The sequence below is a fragment of the Garra rufa genome, chromosome 12, assembly GCF_049309525.1.
Source record: "Garra rufa chromosome 12, GarRuf1.0, whole genome shotgun sequence".
In the NCBI taxonomy this organism is placed as follows: Eukaryota; Metazoa; Chordata; class Actinopteri; order Cypriniformes; family Cyprinidae; genus Garra; species Garra rufa.
The window spans coordinates 9,432,973-9,458,659 of record NC_133372.1 but is presented as its reverse complement, the minus strand read 5'-3'; the positions used below and the strand labels follow the sequence as shown (position 1 = coordinate 9,458,659).

The 25,687-nt window shown below is 35.6% G+C and overlaps 1 protein-coding gene across 1 annotated transcript; it reads right to left on the bottom strand.

Annotated features, from left to right (window-relative positions):
* Positions 1-156: 156 nt before the first annotated feature.
* On the bottom strand, positions 157-20,844 carry tspeara (thrombospondin-type laminin G domain and EAR repeats a). The gene is made up of 12 exons (XM_073851505.1): positions 20,452-20,844; positions 16,495-16,715; positions 13,512-13,738; positions 13,258-13,348; positions 12,991-13,147; positions 12,024-12,155; positions 10,545-10,777; positions 8,478-8,667; positions 5,457-5,689; positions 3,164-3,342; positions 2,982-3,083; positions 157-993 (listed from the first exon to the last, which is right to left on the bottom strand). Exons 1-12 carry the CDS (start codon positions 20,564-20,566, stop codon positions 840-842), a joined length of 2,034 nt encoding a protein of 677 aa, XP_073707606.1. The 5' UTR covers positions 20,567-20,844; the 3' UTR covers positions 157-839.
* Between the last annotated feature and the right edge of the window lie 4,843 nt (positions 20,845-25,687).

Here is a 25,687-nt window from a genome sequence, read left to right as displayed (position 1 = left end):
TTGCTTGATGACACGTCAAGCCGCTATGCATTGTGGTACTTGTAGTTCTCTATGTTAACGGCCCTCCTTCGTGCAAATGATCTTGTTTATCTTAGAAGAACTACAAATTTCCTCCATCGGGCTGTTTTTTGGCTTGATGGGTTCTGTAGTTTAAATATGACGTATTTATATAATAAATCTGTTGTTATACACAAACGGCCTATATACCAAATCAGTGTATTACACATAAATGTTCATATTTGAAACTGTGAAACATGAACATTAATAAAACAGCTGTAAAGTAAGATCAATTTATTGTAGTGCAAAGAACAAGAGGTAAAATACAAATTTTTCTTTACATATAAATAACATTATTTATTACATTATTTTACATTATTGATAAAATCTTTATTAAGCATTGTATGGCACTTTCCACAAATGAGTGTACTCTATTTATAGAAAGTAAACGATTTATGTTGTAAATAAAAGTTATTCAAAGTTACACAGAGTCTAAATGTTCTGTGCCCTCATTTTACTTTCTGGATTCACAGGATGTCCAGTGAAACTGAATAGGCTTAGTCCATGCTGAACCAGTGTCATTTAAAAACTAGACACATTTGAGAGATTCGCCCCTGAAAGTTTCCTCTTGCATCTTGGCAGTCCTTTTTATGCAGATGAGGTAGTTTTCAGGAAGTATCAAATTCCATAATCCACCACTGTCAGCTTGATTGACTTCTCTGACGTTAAATAGCTTCTCGTTAAAGTGTTAGTGTAGTGGTTCATAAGAGAACAATTCAGTTCTATCAACTTCTGTGGCATATGATAATAATAAGCGAAAAACTGAGCAGTTGTTTGTGCACTCAGTGGATTCTCAGCTTGAAGATTTTGGAGAGAGGTGCTTTGGCACTGGAGTACATCAGGTATGAACCCTCTGCTGAGGTAAAGAACTCCCAGTCACTGCATCCAATAGTAGGTAATCGATGAACAGGAACAAAACCCTCATATCCCTGCCATCTATCAGAGACAAAAACAATAAAAATGAAAAAGAAATCTTCATTTGCTGCAATAGTCATTATAGCTATTAACACTGATATACTGTAATCTTATTTAGAAGCCCATTTCCTTCACAGAATTAAAAAAGGTCACTTTTTATCTTACAAATTTGACTTTTTTGCTTACAATTCTTTTGTAAGCAAAATTACTTTTTTTCAGAATATTAGAAGAAAGACAGAATTGAGAGGGAAATGAAAAATGTCAGAATGTGATATAATTGAGATTTGTGTTATATTGAAATATATTGCAAGAAAGAATGTCAGAATTTTGATTGTATATCATATATCTTGCAATTCTAACTACTTTTTTCTCAGAAATTGAGAGATATAATCTCAGAATTGTGGTTGACACAGCTGGCAGCCTTATTCCTAAATGTGTTGTACCAGAAAACCTTTGAGGGCGTTGAACAAAAAAGCTCAATATTTTAAAATGTTTGATCAGAGCAACTGAGAAAAACCTGCAATGTAAAGCCAAAGACTTGCAAGATGACCCGACAAAATGAGGGAGAAAAATACCAATGCAGAGTTGTATTCAGCAAGATGCTTTAAAATGAAGGCCATACTTCTTCATTTACACTGCCCTCCAAAAGTTTGGAAACGCCCTAGAAAAGTGGGGTTTTGGACAATATTGGCATGAATTCTTTTTAATTTGTGATCATTTTGCACTGATATCCACCATTAGCAGCTATTACAGCTCTGCATGATCTGGGCATCCAAACTGTCAGTTTATTCAAAGACTGACTTGATATATTAGTCCAAGCCTCCTGAAGGATTGCCCAAAGATGATTCACACTATGCTGATATTGTCCAAAACCGCACTTTGCCAGGGGTGTTTCCAAACTTTTGGAGGGCAGTGTAAATGAACAAGTATGGCCTTCATTTTAAAGCATCTTGCTGTATACAACTCTTGACCAAGAAGAACAAAAAGGCCAACTTGAACATGCTAAAATTCATTTGGATAGACCTGTGGAGTTCAGGAAGAATGTTTAATGGAGTGATGTGACCAAACTGGAACTTTTTGGACCTATGGATTCTATGGAAGAACACCATCTCCATCATCAAACTTGGAGGTGGATTTGTCCTGTTTGTTTTACTGTTGCAGGAAGTGGAAATCCTGACTGTATAAAGGACATCATGGATTATTTTAAGTATTTGGCCATTTTGGCAAGAATTGTGATGCCTTTAGTCAAAAGACTGAAGCTGATGATCAATAGACTTTCCTGCAGGACACCCATCCCAAAGTATACATCCAAATCTGCTTAAGCTTGCTTCAGGGTTCGGTCGTAGAATGTTCTTGAGTGGTCTGTTCAGACTTCAGATTTAATTCTTATTGAAAATATTTGGTGGAACTGGATAAAAGCAGTGGTAATGTGAAAACCAAAGATTATCAATGATCTTAAAGCTTTTTCAAGTGAGGAATGGGTAGAGATGGCAGTAGAGAGGTGACAGAAGCTTCTAAAGCATTTATTAAAGGTTATAAATACTTTTGAATTTTAACTTTTGGAGGTTGAATAATTTTGAACATGAATGTTTAGAGCTAACTTGTTTTTATTTCCATTATTCATCAACTTAACATTCTCAGAACTACTCAAATGTGTATTAAACTTTCTCCAATAGTTTACAGATGTCTTTGTTGAATTGTTTTCATAAAATTTTGTTCTCTGGAGCAAAATGTCCTGCAGGTCAATGGGTTTGAATAATTTTGATTGCAACTGTATATCAGAAAATTGTTTGTTGTTGTTGTTGTTGTTGTTGTTGTTGTTGTTGTTGTTGTTGTTGATTTCAAAATCCTAAGTGAAATGTACAGGTTTACTTAAGTGAGGAAGGAAGGATGGGGAGAAAAAAGTAATATCTTCACAACTGTTCTTATAACATTAAGTCTGAAATGTAGATTTCAAGTTTTCCCACAGATTGTTCTTCAGTCAGGAGGAGGTGGCTTTCAATCATTACCTGTATATAACACTGTTCAAAGAGTAAGACGATCCATCATAAGAGTTGGCTACAACCAAGAAGTGCTCATCTCCAACCGAAAAGAACTCCCAGTCCACCGCACTGTCATACAGGAAATAAAGTCAAAAAGTGTGGAAAATGATCAATTCTCAACCTCCAAAAAACAATAATTCAGGCTTTACCTGTATGTTACAATGTCTTGGAACTTGAGGAACATCTTGGTTGTCATATCAAGTTCATATATAGTTGAGTTGATGGTATAGAGGCTCGGTCCTCTCTCACACAGCATGTGTCCATTGGCAACAGCTAGGAAGACTCTGTTTCCAATCTGAAACATCTCCCAGTCTGTAGCCCCAAATGTCTAGAGAAAAGAACAAAACTTTTGGTTTTGGTCTAGAATTAACAATAAGTTTTTCAAAGCACTCAAGCTGCAATGGCATTTATCATTGCCTTTACAATGTATAAAAGGTTGAGGCAAATGGCTGCTTTACAGTTTTTCTGAATATAAGTTCATTTCTACACTACGTTAAGGCAGTTGTAGTGACACATTTTTGGAAACACAGTCCTGCTGATTTCACACTGACTGCATCCACTTCATGGCATCCGTATCACATCACTGTGATATGTGTCTTTGATTTTGTTAGATGGTAAGATCTCAAGATTTTAATTATAGTGTAACATCATCTAAACACTTGATATTAACAAAAAACTCTTCTTGTTCTTTTTCCCCCCTGTAAAACACATCTGCACACAGGGAAATTCCCATCTGAAACGGCTGACAACATCAAGAGGTGAGTCTGTCTTGTTAAGTCTGTTGACAGGTACTTTGGATCAGTGATTTAGAGAAAATGACTGCAAATGTTTAACATTTTTATAGACTTCAATGAAAGCAGCCACTGCGTTTTCATTTGACTTCCGATTGCTAATTCTAGTATTTTTTATAAACATTAACATGTTCTATTCATCCTTTTTTAGGCATAGTTTACCAAAGAAATGCCATTATCACCATAATTTTATTTTATCTGTGAAACAAAAAAGGATTTTTCCAAGCAGCTATTTTCCATATGAGAAATTGGATGGCGACTTATATAATCAATTTTAAAATCTAATTGTTTAAAGTATGTTTATTAATTTTAAAGCTTGGAAGGTTTTTATTTTTTATTTTGGAGTTTCACCATCCACTTCAGTCAGTAAAAAATGTGCATAAACTCTCCTCGGTTTTATGGAGAAAAGATCTCTTCCTCTAGGTGTTATGCACACAAATACACATGAACAAGCATTTTCAATATCTCATCTTAACCTTTTTAAGTACAAATGTATTGTATCTAGTAAAATCATTTGCAGTGATGACTGAAAAGTTTGTGACAACAGGATTTCAAACAATAAATCTCTTCAGTAACAGTTGAGGGTCTTTTACGGCGGTTAAAGCTTCTGTTCACCCTATACTTAAACAACCCCAGCAATACTACAGATGCCCCAAGGTGATTCTGTGAGAACAGGTGTCAGGTAAAATAACATGCTGTAACTGGGAAACACCCTGTACATGAGTCCATCATTCATCATTTTTCATGTGTGTGTCATGATTTTCCACTTCATTTACCTGTAATATATTTCTTAATGTGCAACTCAGAATAGAAATGTACCTCATTTACACCAGTATTTCCATTCAAAGTAAACAAGTTCTAAATGATCATCAAGTTTCAGATTGATCCACTTGATTTTAAGCCGACAGAAAGTTCTACACTGTAAAAAAAAAAAAAAAGCTGTAAAATTTACGGTAAAAAACCAGCAGCTGTGGTTGCCAGAATTTTACCGTAAAAAATACGGTAGCAATGTTTTAGGTTTTACAGTTTTCAGTTAAATTTACAGGTAAATACCGTAATTTCACTGATATAATGGTAATGTAACAACCTTTTAAAGTACTGAAATCTGTTTTTAACTTTTGTAATACAATGATAATCACCAAAAGCAGGTGGTGATGACAACATCACATGTTGAGCCAAGGCCCATCACAAGGAGGTTTTGAAAAATAACATATGTAGAAGGTGCACAGTGTCATTCACACAAACACTAAACACCATCATGGTAACACACATAAAACTGAAATAATGCAAAAAACATTAATTTAACAACATTAGATGTAACATACAACCCTAATGTACAAAACTGCCAAGAAAAAACTAAGAAGAAAAAGTTATTTTAACAAAAAAACATCAAATTCTGGTAATGTCAATTTACGGTTATTCACTGTAAATTGTATGTTCTTTTTCCACTTCCAAAAACGGTATGGTACCGTAAAACTACATGCACAGTTTTTCACCGTATATAGAAGGGGAACTTACCGTTAACCATTTCACAGGTCTATACCGTAGCATTTTTACAGTTTTTTACAGTTAAATTCACGGTCATTTTTTACAGTGTAGAGCCTTAGCGTCCATCACAGGCATTTTGAAATGCATTGCTATATAAACTCACCCTTATAGTCTGAAAAAGCTGAAAGGCTCCACCAAGCCAGATATAGATTGATGAATCTGTTTGGGTGGAGGTGCCGTCAAATGCGTTGGCCACTGCTAGGAAGTGGTAGGGTCCTACGGTGAAAAACTCCCAGTCGTAAGCTCCTAATGTCGAGATGGTCTGGTTCACCTCAAATATCTTGGTGCCTGGGTTCCACTTATAAACAACGCTGTCAATGTTGTGATTGCCATTCTCTAAAAGGGATGACAGGAACATAATGTAAGGGTTTGAAATTATATTAAGTGGGATGACTGTTAGTCTATCAGTCCACACAAAAAATTTTTTTTATGTATTTGTAAAGAAATCTTTTATGCTAGCAAGACTACATTTATTTGATTACAAATAGAGTGAAAATAAGTTTTTGAGGAAAAAAGTGTAATTGCGAGACAAAAATTCACACATTTTTACTTTTACATCTCACAATTTATATTTATGTCTTGATTTTTTTTCCCTGTTAACATTTTGCAATTATGTTTTTTATTCCACCATGAAATAAAAAAAGTAATTGTTACTTTTTAATTTCACAATTCTGACATTTCTTCTAAGAATTGCTTGTTTATATCTAATTCTGAGTTTATATCTCACAATTTTGAGTTTATATCTTGTAATTCAGAATAGCGAGATTAAAAATCAGAGTAGTGAAATATTGTGAGGTAAAGTTTTATTCCATGGTATAAATGGACTTCCATAGAATTGCGAAATGTAAACTCAGAATTCAGAAGAAAAAAAAGTCAGAATTGTGATATATAAACGCAGAATTGCTAGAAAGAAAGTCACAATTCAGAAGTCAGAGTTTATATCTCACACTTCTGACTCTTAACTGCGAGATAAAAAAGTTGAAATTAAAAAATATATATATTCTGTGACAGAACAGGCTTCTGTGGAAGCCCACTTCTCATAAGTCAGAATTGCGAGATAAAAAGTCACAATTACATTTTTTTTTTTTTTATTCAGTGGCGGGATATAAAGTCACAATTCTGACTTTTTTTTCTCGCAGTTGCAAGTTTGTATTTCGCAATGCTGACTTATATTATAACATGCAATTACAAGTTTTAAGTCAGAATTGTAAGATATAAACTCACAATTCAGAGAACATCCTTCTTTTTTCCCTCTCAAAATGGACTTTATAACTTGCAGAGTTTATATCTCACAATTCTGAGAAAAAAGTCAGAATTTCAAGAAAAAAGTCAGAATTGTGAGATCCAAACTCAAAATTGAGAGAAAAATTCAGGATTGTGTCTTTATATTTCGCAATTCTGACTTTGTAACATGCAATTGCAAGTTTTAAGTCAGAATTGGAAGATATAAACTCCCAATTCTGAGAACATCAGTCTTTTTCTCCCCTTAAAATTGGACTTTATAACTCGCAGTTGTGAGTTTATATCTCACAATTCTGAGAAAAAAAGCAGAATTTCAAGAAAAAAGTCAGAATTGCGAGATCCAAACTCAAAATTGCGAGAAAAAGTCAGAATTGTGACTCTAAATCTTGCAATTGCCTGTTATAAAGTCAGAATTGCAAGATATAAAGTTTTTTGTAAGATATAAACTCACAATTCTGAGAAAATATGTCTTTTTTTCCCCTCAAAATTGGACTTTATAACTCGCAATTGTGAGTTTATATCTCACAATTCTAAGAAAAGTTAGAATTTCAAGAAAAAAGTCAGAATTGCGAGACAAAAACTCGCAATTGCAAGAAGAAGGTCAGAATTGCAAGATCCAAACTCAAAATTGTGAGAAAAAGTCAGAATTGTGACTTTATATCTCGCAATTCTGGCTTTATAATACGCAATTGCAAGTTTTAAGTCAGAATTGTAAGATATAAACTCACAATTCTGAGAAAATCAGTCTTTTTTCTCCCTCAAAATTGGACTCGCAATTGTGAGTTTATATCTCACAATTCTGAGGAAAAAGGTCAGAACTGCGAGATCCAAACTCAAAATTGTGAGAAAAAGTCAGAATTTGTGATTTTATATCTCGCAATTCTGACTTTATAACATGCAATTGCAAGTTTTAAATCAGAATTGTAAGATATAAACTCACAATTCTGAGAATATCAGTCATTTTTCCCCCTCAAAATTAGACTTTAAAACTCGCAATTGTGAGTTTATATCTCACAAATCTGAGAAATAAAGTAAGAATTTCGAGAAAAAAAGTCAGAATTATCTCACAAATCTGACAAATAAAGTAAGAATTTCGAGAAAAAAGTCAGAATTGCTAGATATAAACTCGCAATTGTGAGAAAAAGGTCAGATTTGCAAGATCCAAACTCAAAATTGTGAGAAAAATTCAGAATTTTGAGTTTATATCTCGCAATTCTGACTTCATAACATGCAATTGCAAGTTTTAAGTCGGAATTGTAAAATATAAACTCGCAATTCTAAGAGCATCAGTCTTTTTCCCTCTCAAAATTGGACTTTATAACACGCAGTTGTGAATTCTGAGAAACTACGAGATCCAAACTCAAAATTAAGAGGAAAAAAAGTCAAAATTGTGACTTAATATCTTTCAATTCTGACTCTATTTCTCAGAATCGCAACTTTGCTTCTTAAAATTGCGAGTTTATATCTCATAATTCTGAAAAAAAAAGAAGTCTGAATTGCGAGTTTGTATCACTAAATTCTGAAATGTAAACTCGCAGTTGCAAGAAAAAAGTCAGAATTGTAAGATAAAAAGTCACAATTACCTTTTTTGTTTTTTATTCAGTGGCAGAAACGAGCTTCCATAGGCTTTCATACAATATTCTTGCGTTCATTGCAAACATATCTTTAAATATCAAATATTTTGTGCTAACAGATGAAAGGAAGTCATATGGTTTTGGAAAGACATGAATTAAAAATTCGTATGAATAAAAATACTTCTGCGAATGTTTCTGGTGTGGGGTGAACTGAGAACCATTTAGCACTATTTTAGACAGTTAAATGAGCCTAGTTAGGCACCAAGGAATCATTTGGAGCAGCCCCAGTACACCATTGTTGGACCAACCTGTTCGGTGATTAGCCACAGCTAAAAAAGCTTCATTATTAATATGAAAGGCCTCCCAGTCACGAGCGCTGTGCGTCTCCAGGGTCTGATAACGCACAAACTTCAGCCTCTTATTACTCCATCTATAGATCACAGACAGCTCTCGCTCTCCATCCGCCGGGCCCACGGAGTTTGACACCGCCAAGAATATCTGGCACACATACAACACACATAGTGATAAATGAGCCTGATAGAGACAAACAGAGATAAAGTTACACTTATCAATCAGCCTGGCATTTGGCTATCATGAATCCAGCTTGCTAAATTTAGAACAGCGTGAAGATCAGGTGCTAGATATACTATACCATATAGCCTAGTATGAGTCATAATTTCACTCAGGCAAAGAGTTTAGTGATGTTTTAAGTGATAGAAATACAAACTCTGTGATATAATGAGGATGATAATAGTCGTAAGGGGCTGCAGGTTTCAACAAAGAACTTTTATTACTTCCTATTCTTTATAATTCAAGATCTGTATGATATAATTAAGACTAAACAATTACACTGCAGACAGACAGATGTGTATAAGTGATTCATTCAGGGAAGGCAATGCATCAGACTTGAAATTAATTTCTGTGATTGACTACACTAGTGATTTAAAGTTATTGCATACGTGTAAAAAACACCACATCAAAACACACCTGTCTCCTGCAATGCAGTGTAAAGTCTGTTCTCTGTGCTCTCTGCATGATTGAGTGGAAAATGTTCAGATCACACTCATGCTACTGAACCACGTCTAGTGTATCTCAAAATCTAGTCTCAGTTCTTACCTGCCCCTTACCCCATTTCCTGACTGTGAGTCTCTCTTAACATTTCACCTTAGGCTTTTTCTGCCAGTAATTCTTCCCTAATGAAGTGCCAATCACTGTTCTCTACAGCTGCACTGAACAAGCTTTGCCTGTTTAACAGCAAATTCAAGTCCTCTATATTTAGCACGTTTCAATGTCACTGGTGTGACCCTTTTTAAGCTTATATATATATATATATATATATATATATTCTGAACTATTATTTTTATGAACTATGATAGTTTTGTCTCTTTTTCCCTCCTTTTTCCTGTTCTATAAAGGTTGTTTTTAATAAGACACAATTATTACTAAAACATTCATTGAATTTAACATAATGGATTTAAATTCATTAAAATTTAATTTAATTTAAAATTGAATTGAATTGAATTTAATTTAATTTAAAATATATAAAATAAAATAACCTTAATCAGGTTAATCAGTACAGCGATTTTAATTTTGCAGACTAATATTATCAAATATTTTTTATTGAAGCCTGTTTCCACCATTCAGTAAAAAAATTAAGAAAGGTTATTGTGACTTGTTATCTCACAATTCTGACTTTTTTCTCAGAACTGTGTGATATAAACTTGCAATTCAGACTTTTTTTCTGAACTGTGAGATATAAACTCACAGTTGCGAGTTATAAAGTCAGAATTGTGAAATATAAACTTGTAATTCTGAGAACTAAAGTCGCAATTGCATGATATAAACTCGCAATTCTGAAAAATTAAGTCAGAATTGTGAGATATAAACTCGCAATTCTGTGAACATAATAGTCTTTTTTTCTCCTCAGAACTGGATCTCACAATTCTGAGAAAAAGATACAAACTCGCAATTCTGAGAAAAAAGTCAGAATTACTTTATTTCTCGCAATTGTGAGTTTATATCCCACAATTCTGACTTTACATCTAGCAAATCTGACTATATAACACGCAGTTGTGTATTTATATCTCATAGTTCTGAGAAAAAAGTCAGAATTGCGAGATGTAAACTTGAAATAGCGAGAAAAAAAAGTCAAAATTGTGAGATAAAAAGTCGCAATTACCTTTTTTATTTTTTATTTTGCGGCGGAAATGGGCTTCCATATTTTTTAAATATTAGACACTTTGGTTTAAAAAATGTAATTAACTTGAAATGAGTAAAATGTCTAAAATCAATATTCATTGTATTTGGCAATTCTTTTTACTTGACTGCTGTGCCACTATAAAGTTTCAGACTTTGACAACATTGTCTTTTCTCACCTTCCTCCCTATAGTGAATTGCTTCCATGCCTGGGCCTTAAAGGTGCTGATGTTCTGGTAGAGCTGGAAATGGCCGTGGTTCCAGCGGTAGATGGCAGATCCTGGTTTGTTGGCCCGATGAGCCATAGCAGCAAACAGCCCAAAAGAGGGAATCTGGAAAAGCTCAATGTCCAGCGTCTCTGAGGTGGTGTAGAGGTCCTGGTAATCATCTACATAGTCTAGCCGGTCTTTTTCTGTAGATTGAATTGCATAAAAAAAAGAGTAGTTGAGTCTTCATCTGGCATAACAAACAAAAAGGTACATGATTAAAACAATCTCAGGTTTTTTTTCATGGAAATTATAAAATACCATGTCATTACCCTCTGATATCATCACCATTGCCACAGGACTTTTTGGTAAAGGAACTGATCCATTATGCTTATTGTTATGAATTATTATAAGATATGAGATTTATATAAATAATGCATGGTAAATGTAACATGATTTTCTAAATTTAAACGGCAGACTCTAGCAAATCTCTGCTGCGTGATTGTTTAGACTGTCGAAAGAAACTACAGTAGAGCTCTATGTATAAAGTATAGCTACAGTATGTATAAAGATACAGTTGAAGTCAAAGTTTAACACAGAATCTGCAAAATGTTATTCATTATACCAAAATAATAGGGATCATTCACAAATTCTTTGGTTTTTCAGCATTTTTGTGTATTTGAACCCTTTCCAACAATGACTGTTTAATTTTGAGGTCCATCTTTTCACACTAAGAACAAATGAGGGACTTATATGCAACTATTACGAATGCTCACTGATGCTTCAGAAGGAAAAACAATGAAATTAGAGCCAGGGGTGAAAACTTTTGAACAGAATGTAGATTTGTAAAAAAATTTTTTGTACATTTTCAGAAACTACAGAAGATACTTACATGTTTCCCAGAAGACGAAGAAAAAACTTAAATTTAGCCTGATCTGCAACTTTCAAAAGATTAATGCATCGTTTTTCCTTCTGAAACATCAGTGAGCTTTTGAACCTTCTGTAATAGTTGCATATGAGTCCCTCAGATGAATATAAAAATCATACAGTCATTGTTGGAAAGGGTTCAAATGCACAAAAATGCTGGATAAACAAATAATTTGTGCGACCTGACAGATTTTTCTGTCACTAAACAAAAAAAAAAAAAACAGCTGTGGATCATCCAGGTAACAACACATCATTAAGAATCAAGTGTACGTAAACTTTTGAACAGGGTAATTTTTATAAATTCAACTCTTGTGGACTATATGTAAATGTGAAATATCTTATTCAGGCCAGTACTAAATAAAAAATACCATGCATTTTGTATGATGTCTCTTATTTTGGTAAAATAATGAACATTTTGCAGATTCTGCAAGGTGTATGTAAACTTTTGGCTTCAACTGGAAGTGTGTGTACCTACTTAACTATATTTTGGGGACAAATTTGTATCTAAAAGTGAGCTAAACCTACCTTGGAGCATAGAGTGCCAGTATGCACCATCACATAAGAAAAGGCCTCTTTTAAGAGTGTCAAACCAGAGTTGTCCCTGCTCTGCCGCAGTGCATGCTGGTTTAGATCCCAAAGTGACACGGACCTCCGTCTCTGAACAATGAAATGAGAATGCAAACATACTGAGCAAATATGTTTACGTTAAAGTTACATTTCTTGTTGAATTACATTAAAATATGTTTTTGATGAAATCTCTGATTAATGGTTTAGTAAAATATATTTTTGATATGGTAATGAAATTCCATTTGTAATGGATCTGCACTTCATAACAGGCGAAACTATCTATCTACTCAGCTCAGGCTGTGAGGGTGTTAAAGTATTACCCAAAGTATGTAATCTAGATCAAAGTCACCATTAGCTAATTTAAATTGTCAGTACAAATGATATAAACACAGCATTGTTTGTCATGCCCCAGATGTGTGCCAGCGTAAACCCCCTCATCGCCCACACCCACTCAATCACTGACAGCTCTCACTGCAAGCGGCAGAACCTCTGTTTTCCTTTTCAGAGTGAAACAAGTGTCAGATGTTTAGTTTGGGACCATAATTCAATCCAACCACAGGCGATATGTCATCAGTGTGGTCTTCCACACCACAGATCTGTTCTTTTCTTCAAATGTTGTCCATGGCTCCAGTCATGATACAATAATTTTTTTGCAATGGTTCATTGTAACTTAGTGTTAGCATTGGCTGTGTTAATGTTTAAACAGCATATTTTCCTATAAGCATCTCTGTTTTAACGTTTATTATGCCCTTAATCATATATATTCAGTGATAGCATCAGTTATAATTGTTGAAAACTTCTCCCTTTGAATTACAGTCTTAAAGGTTTGGAATGACATGCCTTTATTTATGTTGCTAAATATATTTATTTTTAGTTTATGATTTATTTAACCTTAACATATTTTCATTTTAAAATTTTGTTTTACCATATGGAGGGCCCAGGACGTCATTCGTTTGGGATTTCACGGGCAGGTTTGACAGAATTGTAGGGATGGAAAGCTCAACTAGTGATGGTCTGAAAGAGGGACAAACACGTGGTGTTGCATCTGATCCAGGCAAAAGGACGAGTTGGCGCAGTAAACCCTTTGAGAAAGAAGACAGATCATCATCTGACCAACAATATATTTGCACGTATGCTAGTACGTATTTTAAATAAAGCAAAATAATAAGCAATATCAAAATGCAACGCTTACAGAGAATAGGCCTTTCCACTTTCTTCGACTTCCAATGTGAAACCTGGAGCCATTGGTGCTGAGATCAGAGGGAAATGGCTGTTTATGGATCCTGAAACCCATTAGGGAAAGTACATTACTCACTATACAACAATAAATATCATGTACTTCACTGTTTTGAATACTAGTAGCCATGTAATAAAATTAAATTTGCTCATTCATATAGATGCCTATGTCATGTTGTGAATAGGGTCTTCTACTTTCTACAGACTCACAGTTCCAGTGGGATGCCGCAGTCCAGGGTGAGGGTGGCATGGTGACCGCTGACGGCTAACACTATGCTGTGCCAGTGGTTATCCGTGAGCCGGATTCTTTTAAAGCTAAGACGCTGCCTCCCCATTGAGCCCTGATAGATGAGATGGACTTTCTCTTTAGAGAAACGCAGGCCAATCAGGAGTTGATCGACATCCTCCTTCACCACAGCGAACAAGTACTCATTCCTCTGAAAGACAGCGAGCATAGATTGAGTTCAGAGACACGTAAATGCAAACTATATGTTGTAAGTGAGTTATATAAAACAAAGTTTTTTTTTCAAATTCGAAATATTCACTGTTAAGTATCATTGAAAATTTGAGATACTATTATTTACACTACCAGTTAAAAGTTGTTGAACAGTAAGATTTTTAATGTTTTTTTTTAAAGTCACCAGACCTGCATTTAAAAATTTGAAATATTTTTTACCATTTAAAATAACTGTTTTCTATTTGAATACATTTTAAGATGTAACTTATTCCTGTGATCAAAACTGAATTTTCAGCATCATTACTCCAGTGTTTAGTGTTACATGATCCTTCAGAAAGCATTCCAATATGCTGATTTGCTGTTAAATAAACATTTTTATTACTATTATTATTATTAACATTTAAAACAGTTAAGTACTTTTTTCAGGATTTTTTGATGAATAATAAGATCTAAAGATCAGCATTCATCTGAACTGAAAAGCTTTTGTAACATTATACACTACACCATTCAAAAGCTTGGAGTCAGTATGTTTTTTTAGTTATTTATTTATTTATTAATTTTGGGGGGTAAGAAATTATAGAAATGAATACTTTTATTTAGCAAAGATGCTTTAAATGGATCAAAAGTGATGATAAAGATATTTATTATGTTACAAAAAAATCTATTTCAGATAAATGCTGTTCTTCTGCACATTCTATTCATCAAAGAAACCTGAAAAAATATATAATTTGCTGTTTTCAACATGTTTTTGACTAGCAAAATGTACTTTGGATCAAATAAATGCAGCATAAGAGACTTTAAAACATTAAAAATCTTACTGTTAAAAAACATTTGACTGGTAGATTTATATACACATACACAGTGGTGTTTGAAAGTCTGTGAACCCTTTCGAATTTTCTATATTTCTGCACACATATGACCCAAAAGCCCTGAAAGTTGACAAAACAATCCTATGTAACAGTTGAGACAAAAATATATACTTCTTTATTTATTTATTCTGGAAAATAATCCAATGTTACATATCTTTGAGTGGGAAAAGTACGTAGATCTCCAGGATTAGCAGATCTATCATCTGGATATGACAATATTATTGTATGTGGTCTTGGTAGAATAGATCTGCTACGCTGCTGCTGCTGAATTGCTGCTGCTGTTGGTTATTGCTGTAGTTGTAGATTATTTCTGCTGCTGCTTCTGCCAAAGTATATGGCGATACAGTGCTGTGAGTAGTTAAGACATACTGCTGCTGCACAAATAGCAGACAATAACCCGTAGCAGATCTATACAGGTGGAGCTGGGGAAGGTGGAGGGTTTCAGAGGAACTTTGAAAGCGCGCTGGGAAATGCTGAAGTGAATTCTACCAGCCATTTAAATAGCTGCAAGCTCATTGGTTGTGTACACAACATGAACCAATCAGCTTGTGCCAAGTCATATAACTCTGTGATATTATCAGTTATGTTAACAACCCATGAGCCTACATCACCTAGAGTTTCATGGCAGAAATATGTATTTAATTTGAAGGTGAAATTAGAGTCTGTTCATAGGTTTTTAATCCATGGGATGACTACCAGGTGTCAATGTGTGCCCTATTTTATTTAAAGAACAGGGATCTAGCAAACTCAAACCATGTTTGTGGAAGTGAATCATGGCATGAAGAAAGGAGATCTCTGAGAACCTCAGAAAAATATTGTTGTTGCTCAATAGGGTGGAAAAGTTTACAAAACCATCTCTAAAGAGTTTGGACTCCACAAATCCACAGTCAGACAGTTTGTGTACAAATGGAGGAAATTTAAGACCATTGTTACCCTCCAGAGTGGCTGACCAACAAAGATCACTCTAAAAGTAAGACGTGTAATAGTCTGCAAAGTTGCAAAACTTCTAAGCAAGTAAAGGCCTTTCTCACATTGGCTAATATTAATGTTCATTAATCCACCATCAGGAGAACACCAAGCAATCATGGTGTGCATGGCAGAGTTGCAAGGAGAAAGCCACTCCTCTCAAAAAAGAACATTGCTGCCCATCTGCAGTTTGCTAAAGATCATGTGGATAAGCCAGAGGGCTATTGGAGAAATGTTCTGAGGATGGATGAGACCAAAATATAACTTTTTGGTTTAAATAAGCGTTATGTTTATGTAGAAAGAAAACCACAGCATTCCAGCATAAGAACCTTCTGTGAAACATAGTGGTGGTGGTGGTGGTGGTAGTATCATGGTTTGGGGCTGTTTTGCTGCATCTGGTTCAGGACAGCGTGCCATCATTGATGGAACGATGAATTCTGAATTATACCAGCAAGTTCTAAAGGAAAATGTCAAGACATCTATTCGAGAACTGAATCTCAAGAGAAAGTGAGTCATGCAGCATGACAATGATGCCAAGCACATAAGTCATTCTACCAAAGAATGGTTAAAGAAGAACAAAGTTGATGTTTTGGAATAGTCGAGTCAAAGTCTGGACCAATTGAAATGTTGTGGAAGGACCTGAAGCAAGTGGTTCTGTACGGAAGACTGGGCTAAAAGTTTACAAGTTTAGGGAAAATTTGAGTCCAAGTGAAATTATCACATGAATATATAATACACCAGAGTGCAGCCCTGCTTGAGTTAAGACTAAAATATCTATTCGCAAATTAGAAATTTGTATTTTTCTTTCTACAATAATTCAGCTGACCTGGACGCAAGCATCTGACCCTTGGCGGAGCTGTGCATTAGATGTCTTTAAAAGTCTATGTCTTTATGAGCATACCTTTATTCTGGTGTGAGACACTTTTACAGTGGCCACTATGGAGAATTCTGCAGGGAAATGAGGGCAGTTAATGAAGAGCTGAGACGATGGAAAGGTGTGTGCCTGCGTAGGACTGAAGAACTGGACCCCACGAGCACCTCCCTCCTGCACCATACGGACCCCAGACATAGTCTCTCCATTATGAGGCAGCACTCGAGACAACAGGTCCACTGGACGGAGATCTGGAAAGGGAGAGGAGAAAGATTAAAGAGAGAAACTGAAGAAACAAGTTGAGTAATTGGCTAATTAGCACATTGTCTAGTCAGTCCCTGTTGGTAAATGCTGTAACTACACCCTTTCAAGGATTTTGAACTGTGTGTGTTCTTTAAATGCCATCAAACAATCAGCTTTGTCACGACATTATTTTCCGTGTAGTGGTAATTATGATTTTATTACTTAGGTGATTGCCTCAAAAACTTCTATGCCTAGAATTGAGTGGCCATTAGTGAAGATAAAAGCAAGAAGGTGGCATACTTCAGAATTTGTGTGAGCCAGCCAAATAACTACCACTGAAAATGGGAACACTAATGGATGGATTTCTCCAGGTATTACAGACTACCTTGATTCCATTAAAGGGACAGTCATTAATTACTCACCCTCATGTTGTTCCAAACACATAAAACCTTTGTTCATTTTTGGAACACAAATTTAGATTTCTTTGATGAAATTTGATGAGCCTTAGGATCTGCATAGACAGGAACGCAACTGACACGTTCAAGGCCCAAAAAGGTAGTAAGGACATTGATAAAATAGTCCATGTGACATCAGTGGTTCAACCAGGATTTTATGAATGTTAAGTGAATACTTTTTGTGTGCAAAGAAAACAAAAATAATGACTTTATTCAACAATTTCTTCTTTTTTGTCAGTCTTCGACCATATCACGCATGCATCGTGGTACTATCGTGAACATGCGGTGAAAACTGACACACACAAAAAAAGTCACACAAAAAGTATTCATTTAACCTCATAAAATTATGGTTGAACCACTGATGTCACATGGATTATTTTATCCATGTCCTTAATATCTTTCTGGGCCTTTAATGTACAGTCGTGGACAAAAGTTTTGAGAATTACATAAATATTGGAAATTGGAAAAGTTGCTGCTTAAGTTTTTATAATAGCAATTTGCAAATACTCCAGAATGTTATGAAGAGTGATCAGATGAATTGCATAGTCCTTCTTTGCCATGAAAATTAACTTAATCCCGAAAAACTTTCCACTGCATTTCATTGCTGTCATTAAAGGACCTGCTGAGATAATTTCAGTAATGGTCTTGTTAACTCAGTTGAGAATGTTGACCAGCACAAGGCTGGAGATCATTATGTCAGGCTGATTGGGTTAGAATGGCAGACTTGACATGTTAAAAGGAGGGTGATGCTTGAAATCATTGTTCTTCCGTTGTTAACCATGGTGACCTGCAAAGAAATGCGTGCAGCCATCATTGCATTGCATAAAAATGGCTTCACAGGCAAGGATATTGTGGCTACTAAGATTGCACCTAAATCAACAATTTATAGGATCATCAAGAACGTCAAGGAAAGAGGTTCAATTCTTGTTAAGAAGGCTTCAGGGCATCCAAGAAAAAGTCCAGCAAGCGTCAGGATCGTCTCCTAAAGAGGATTCAGCTGCGGGATCGGAGTGCCACCAGTGCAGAGCTTGCTCAGGAATGGCAGCAGGCAGGTGTGAGCGCATCTGCACGCACAGTGAGGCCAAGACTTTTGGAAGATGGCCTGGTGTCAAGAAGGGCAGCAAAGAAGCCACTTCTCTCCAAAAAAAACATCAGGGACAGATTGATCTTCTGCAAAAAGTGGCGAATGGACTGCTGAGGACTGGGGCAAAGTCATATTCTCCGATGAAGCCTCTTTCCGATTGTTTGGGGCATCTGGAAAAAGGCTTGTCCGGAGAAGAAAAGGTGAGCGCTACCATCAGTCCTGTGTCATGCCAACAGTAAAGCATCCTGAGACCATTCATGTGTGGGGTTGCTTCTCATCCAAGGGAGTGGGCTCACTCACAATTGTGTTTTTTAAAACCAGAAAATAAATCTCTTTGTGAAATGTTTGAAAAGTATGCTTGTGCCATCAGTCCTTAAATTAAAAAGCATATGATTTTATACGTTGTTATTAAATGCTATTTACATTGATGTATTTGTACACATTTTATCACATTTCTTGGGAAAACATGCAAACCCATGACCATGGCATTGCTAACAGCATGATTAAGTTACAGTACACAGGAAGGCTATAAAATCCATTCATGTGGCTTTAGAATCTGAATACTTTTGGTGGCCAATGTATTTTTGCATCTGCGGATGGGAATAGCTCTTGATATAGTTTATCTCCCAAACTATGCAAATTTCCTTCCATGCAAAATATACAGAGGAAAGAGGGGGAGACAGAATATTTATCAGCTCTCCCAGGTTCACAGAACTTAAAACAACCCTTATTTAATTTACTGTCATTCATATATTCAATGGCATGGTTATAAAAATTTGTAGTGTTTTTATTAGCTTCCCATCTCTATGACTTCATATGACCATTGTTTTCTTCAATAATATACATAGTTTTAATCTAAACTATGTAAAGCGATGTATTTAGCAACAGCATAAATAAGTTTCAACTGATACTCTTGAATTTATGTTTTACTTACTTTCTTAATTCTCAGACTACAAATCAAGGATGCTTCAAATGAGAACACACACACTGATGGCAAAAAGATGTCATCTATAGATGTTCGGTGACAAGACTGCAGTTCCCTAAACATTCTCAGCATTCTTTGGTTCATCCACATTATTGTGGTATTTACAGCTTCTATTGTAATAACAGTCCTTCAGCTGAGCTCATTGCCCTAATTATGGACCGTTTAGATGGTTTGCTCTTGACATAAAAAAGCAATATTTTAAAATACCACTTCAGGAATTTACTTTGGTGATGTTCTGGTAAATTCTTTCTCATATTAGCACTTTTCATTTTCTCATTTCTTTTTGCATTGGTATCTAATGTAATTGCCTTCGTGGTATGAAAATGGGAAAATTTAAGCCCTAGGGATGTCGCCGGGTTTGGGAAGAGTTTTACATTTTTCCATTTTAGAGACCAAGCCGTGAATCAGCATGACAACATGGATACACCACCAGTCTTGTGTAGTTGCCCATCTCTCATAGTAAAAGCATTTGTGTGGCACACATTTTACAAATTAGTAAGCATTCATTTCTTCGATTAAAGGGATAGTTCAACCAAAAATGAAAATCTGTCATCATTTACTTACCATCAAGCTGTTCCAAACACAAAAGATATTTTAGAGAATGTTGGAAAGTCAACAGTTTCTGTTCCCTATTGACATCCGTTGTGTTTTTTCATTGTATGACAAATTCAATTTTACTGTGTGAAAATGAAATTTTCTCAATATTGTGACTGTCTCTCAGTATAATTTCCACCATAACACCAAGTTTGTCCCTAACAAAGAGAAATCTTTTTTTTTTCCATCATTTCTAATTGACGTATAATTTTGTAATTATGTGAAAAGTGTAAAAAGTGTCATCTAATTGGGTGCGATTAGGATGAATAAACATTGCTTTATTCTAGCTATAAAAGTAGTCTAGTACGAACAAAAGAGTCTTAAATAATAATTTTCACCGCAATTGTGAATGATATGGTTGTAATTAGTGTCGATAGTTGAAGAAATACTCTTTTATACACATAATACACACTCAAATTGAGGATTCAAGATACAATCTGGACTAATCTGAAGACTTTTATTACAGAGGAAGTCACATTTTCTTAGTGTCTGCTGATAAAGAGATAAAAACTTTGTAGTACCAGACTCAGTGATTTAAAGATCAACAGTTTGGTGTCATACAGCAAACAGAAGGCAAATACAGTTTATTAGAGGGCAAATGAGAAGGGTTATGTGCAATTTCTCACCTGTACAAGGTTTCCATGGTACTACGGTCACACTTTCCATCGGTGGCAGAAGAAGCAGAGACAACTGCAGTGCAAATAGCCACGATGATGGCACCAAGTTATGCTGTCCTTCCATTAGATGTTGATTTGTCAATAAAAATGTCCTTACAAAATTTTGATTGGCCTCAAAGGATGATTCAAAGTTGCCCGCTGGTCAAGATGCTTTTATGTCCTGTGTTCTTTGTTCCTTGAACTGTCCAGAATAGAGTCTGTCCCTCATTGTTTAATTTTAATAAAAGTTCAGTTCAACACTAATGAGCCATTAGCTACTTGAAAAAGTTATTTCTTAAAACAAAAATCACACATGCGTGTGAATAGCAAGCACTGGGTAATATCTCAATACACAATACAAACTAAATGAAAATTCATGTTCCCAAGAGAGTCCTTCCTCTTCCACTTAAATGCTAATCATTAACAAAGCAGGTCAAACAAGTCAGAGCCAAAATACTCAGAAAGTCCTGAACATCCAAGCCTGTGCTTTTTCCCTCTTCTTCCCGTTTGCTCAGGAACGCAGTCCGGAACGCAGCAGCTCATTCACCTGTCACCTGCAGGGTCAGATGAGCATGTTAACAGATCACAACTACAACTGAGAGCTCAAGGGGCAAAAGCGATGTATTTAGAGAGACATTCAAATGAAACCATGTCAACACGAGAGGAGGGGCTCTGAAGGAGGTACATTGGCTGAGAGAAAGGCAGACAGAGAGAGAGAGAAAGAGAGAGAGAGAGAGAGATTTCCTGCGGTCCTAATCTCAGTATTTCATTGCTTCATAACCCCTTCCTCCCTCCCTCTCCCTCTCTCTCGCTTTCTGTTTTATTTTCTGCCTCTGGGTGGAGTCCCTCTCTGTGTCCTGATCTGGTTCTCAGTGTATTTTTTTTCTTGTTGACCTTTGCTGATCTGCACTCAAGTTTCTCCTTAGTATGTATGTGTACATCTCTTTTCTTGATCTTAATTGTTCAGTATTTTTAAACAGGATAAATTATTCGAGAGACAATATTGTATAGTAACATATTTAACATATTTCGAACACATTTTGAATTAACTGGCAATAATTTGGCAATAAAAGGGCAAACCTGATTACATTAAAATGAAGTCATAAAGTCTGGAGCTGTATATCTTGCATAAACGATGACTAAAGAAAACAAGCATGGCTTGCAGCGCTTAAGTTAAAATACTGTGTGTGAATTAAAATAATGTGTTGAATCCCGTGAAATTTACCTCAATCATGAGGTTTGCACTTATGTCATGATTTGGTTACCCAGTTGCACGGCCATATTGGTGATACTCGGATATGAACAACAGCATGGATTGCATGGTTAATGTACTACTGAATATGTTGTTCTGCTAATTTATGCTGTCTAAACCATGGAAAAACTTACAGAAGCTGACAAATCATATAGAGAAGGACTTAGTAAGCAAGAAAGGGTGCAATATTTTGACAAACTTATTTTAATAGGTGCTAAAGATACGTACGAGCAGTATTGATTAAGATATTAGCCTAATATTTCACCTACCGGAAATGACAAGAACAAACACAAATGTTGTCAAGATTCTTGCTCTGGAAATCCTGGTTCAGTTTAGTCAACCACAAACACATTTTGTTCCCCAGAGAGTTTTTTGCACTCTTCTCCTTGATTTATTATTACTTTTGGCAACCTATAGCACTCCAAATGTTTTTCCTGGTCTGACCGATTAGTACAGCCCAAAACATGACAATAATTGACCATTTTCAGCAGCAATAATCAGCTAAATATGTGAGTTTTGTTCGGTTCAGTGGCATTGTTTACATTCAGTGCTACCAATATGGCTAATTGATGACACCTCGTGAAAACACACTATATGTGCCCTCATCTGTTTCTGATGCCACTAACCTTGCGTCGCTTCATGTCATCTTCCCACTCGCTAAACTAAGACAGGTGAGTAACTGCAAAAAGACAGTCCTTGTGACACTGTAAAGTGATGAAAATATGGTGCATGTGTTCTTTAAAACCATTTTCATAGGTTTAACGTTCAGACTATATGTTAATTTGACTAGAAACACCAGAGAACGGAAATGTAAAGCATATTGTTCCAGTCAAACGAGACTTCCGGGTTTAGGACAAAGGTGGATAAGCAGCTCTCAAGCTAACATTCCTGATTTTTAATGTTTCGTTTAGTTACATAATTGTTATGAGCAAATGTCCAACTAATGAGTTTCAAATAAAAAGTTCTATGAATGATGTATATATGCAAAGTTCCGGCATTAAACTAGATGCAGTCCAATAGGTCAACTCAATCTGACATAATGACATCATCACATGGCACAATTGATTGGTTCTCTTCTGTACCAGTAGCCAATGAGCTCGCTGCATTCATCTTCGTTGCATTCATTAATTACGCACCCTCATGACATTCCAAACCCATAAAACCTTCGTTCATCTTAGGAACACAAATTAAGATATTATTGAATTAAGATTATTATTTAAGATTGCAATTACCACATTTAAGGTCCAAAAAGACAGTAAGGACATTGTTAAAGGTGTCATGCAAAACTCACTTTTACATGTTGTTTGAACATTAATGTGTGTTGGCAGTTTGTGAACACAACCGCCCTACAATGATAAAAATCCACCCAGTGGTATTTTTTTAATCTTTAAAAGTAATATCCCCTTTTTAAAATCAGGTCATTCTCAGCTTCTTTTCAGTGTGACAACAAACCGCAGATCCCGATCTACATATGCGCCTATGTTCGTGTGAATCATTCCTATTGCAGCTTCACCCACAGCAGAAGTGAGTATAAGGTTTTTTTTATGCATCTTTTCAAACAGCCCATACTTAATAATGTGCTTGTTGGCAAGTTTAGCTTCTAAACGCAGCTAAATGCGACTGAAGTAAACATTACGGCTTATAATCCCACATCAGAGAGGGGCGGGGCGAGCAGAGCTCATTTGCATTTAAAGGGGCTGTGCAATAAAATGATTAGATTTTTTGCAGAGCTGATTTTGACAAGGTAAAAGGGTGTTTTTTTTACACTACTAGTGAGAATGTTTAACCAAAGTATTATAAACTTTTCATTAAGACTCTAAAGAATCATATGAATATGTGGAAAATGGGCATCCGATGACCTCTTTAAAATAGTCCATGTGATATCAGTGGTTCATCCATAATTTTATGAAGCTATGAGAATACTTTTTTGTGTGCAAAGAACACAAAAAAATGACTTTATTCAACAGTTTTGTGCATGCACACGCATGCGTCGTGGTACTCTCATGAACATGCGGAAAAGACTGACGTGGAAGAGCAGAAATGGTTGAATACAGTCGTTATACAGTTTCTTTCTTTGCCCACAAAAAGTATTTATGTAGCTTCATAAAATTAAGATTGAACCACTAACGTCACATGAACTATTTTAACGATGTTCTTACTACCTTCCTGGGCCTTGAATGTGTGCGTTGATGTCTATGCAGGGTCAGAAAGCTCTCAGATTTAATCAATATTCATATTTCATGTTCCAAAGGTCTTATGGGTTTGGAATGAGGTGAGGGCAGGGTTGCCAGGTTTTCACAACAAAACCTGCCCAATTGCACCTCAAAACTAGCCTAATCACATTCCTGCAGATAAAATTCATTTCAGGGGCTAAATATGACGTTATTAGGGGCGCTTCAGCCCACAGACATCAAAAAATACCCGCAGCAACAGTGTAAAAGTTGCCCAATTCCGCGGGGAAACCACAGACTTGGCAACACTGCGTGAGGGTGACAGAATTTTCATTTTTAGGTGAACTATGCCTTTAAGACAAATAAATTAAAGGTTCGAACATGACTGATCTCCAAACCATGCAGCAGAGGCAACAGGAACAGAAAGTTAAAATATAAAATAGTTTAGTTTTATTACCACTGTAAAGAAAAGTCAAGGTCAGATCGCTTAAATAATAACACTACACCTCTTCTCAACAAGCTGCATGATTTGAACTTTCACTCATGTCTGGTTATCCCAGCCTAGTTTCCCCAGCAGTGTTTTTCGGTCTCTTGGTCTCTCCTTCTTCTGGTACTCTTTGGGATGCACAACCCACTAATTTCTAAATGATGTGGGTTTGACTAATTAGTGAGGCAGGTATTACAGCTTGGGCTCTTCAACACATACATAAAGACATAAAGACCAGCATGCAGTTCACCTGACCCCACTTCACCTTTGTCACTTAAAGTCTTTTTCACATCAAAGCTGGCAGAAAATAAGGAACATTAGGGATGTTAAAAGGGGAGGAACACAGCAATTGAAATTCCTCTGAAAACAGAACAGTGGCCTTTGACAAACAGTTCACTTGTATGTAGTGGATTTTAAAGAGCTGTGTTACCAGTTCATGAACTCCTGACAGAATCTTACCTTCCTAACCTGCATATTTATAGAAGATAGGCTAATGACATTTTAATCCCATTAGAGGAAAGTCCAGTACAGATTTCAAAGACAGCCAGCCCTTTATCATAAAGTGGTGTTTCAGTGAATATGTTCTCATACTTGTATTATTTCTTGATGACTTTTCTAATTAGAAAGTGGAAAGAAGCAGGGCAATAACCACCACAAATCCTCACCAATAAGAAGATATCACCAAATTGTCCACCCCAGTTCAATATTTATAAACAGTTTTAAAAGTTACATCTTTAATTTTTGCACGTTTTTGATGGCGAAATTGTCACCACCAAATGCTATTTGAGAACATTTGACAAAGTTAATTTTACAGTTTTGATGGCCAGATTTATTGTGGATATGGGCTATACTTTAACAGTGTTGCTGCGGGTTGTTTTTCATATCTGTGGGTTGAAGCGACCCCAATAATTTGATATTTAGCCCCTGGAATGCCAATTTTTCCAGGGGAACCCCTCCATAAAATTGGTATTTTACCCTCCAGAATGAAATTTTTACCAGGGGAACCCCAAAACGCAATAGTTTTAGGCTAGTTTTCAGTGGCAATTGGGTGGGTTTTGTTTAAAAACCTGGCAACCCCAGCCAGATAGTCACCCTCAATATCTGTTTTTTGATTATATTTGATATCATTACACTTTTAATGACAAAATTGTCATGCCCAGTTTGATATTTGGTCATATTAAATAAAATTTTTAAAGGTAAAAGTTAAATTTTACAGTTTTAATGGCCAAATTGTCACTCCCAATATTTGACAATACGTTTTTAAAGATTCATCGATGACCATATTGTTGTCCCCAA

Coding starts and splice junctions, on each gene's coding strand:
- tspeara (XM_073851505.1), bottom strand. CDS start 20,566: ATGGAAGGACAGCATAACTTGGTGCCATCATCGTGGCTATTTGCACTG. Junction 13,739..16,494: donor TGTCTCACACCAGAATAAAG/GTATGCTCATAA, acceptor GCTGTCTTTCAG/AGGAATGAGTACTTGTTCGC. Junction 13,148..13,257: donor AGTGGAAAGGCCTATTCTCT/GTAAGCGTTGCA, acceptor TCTTTCTCAAAG/GGTTTACTGCGCCAACTCGT.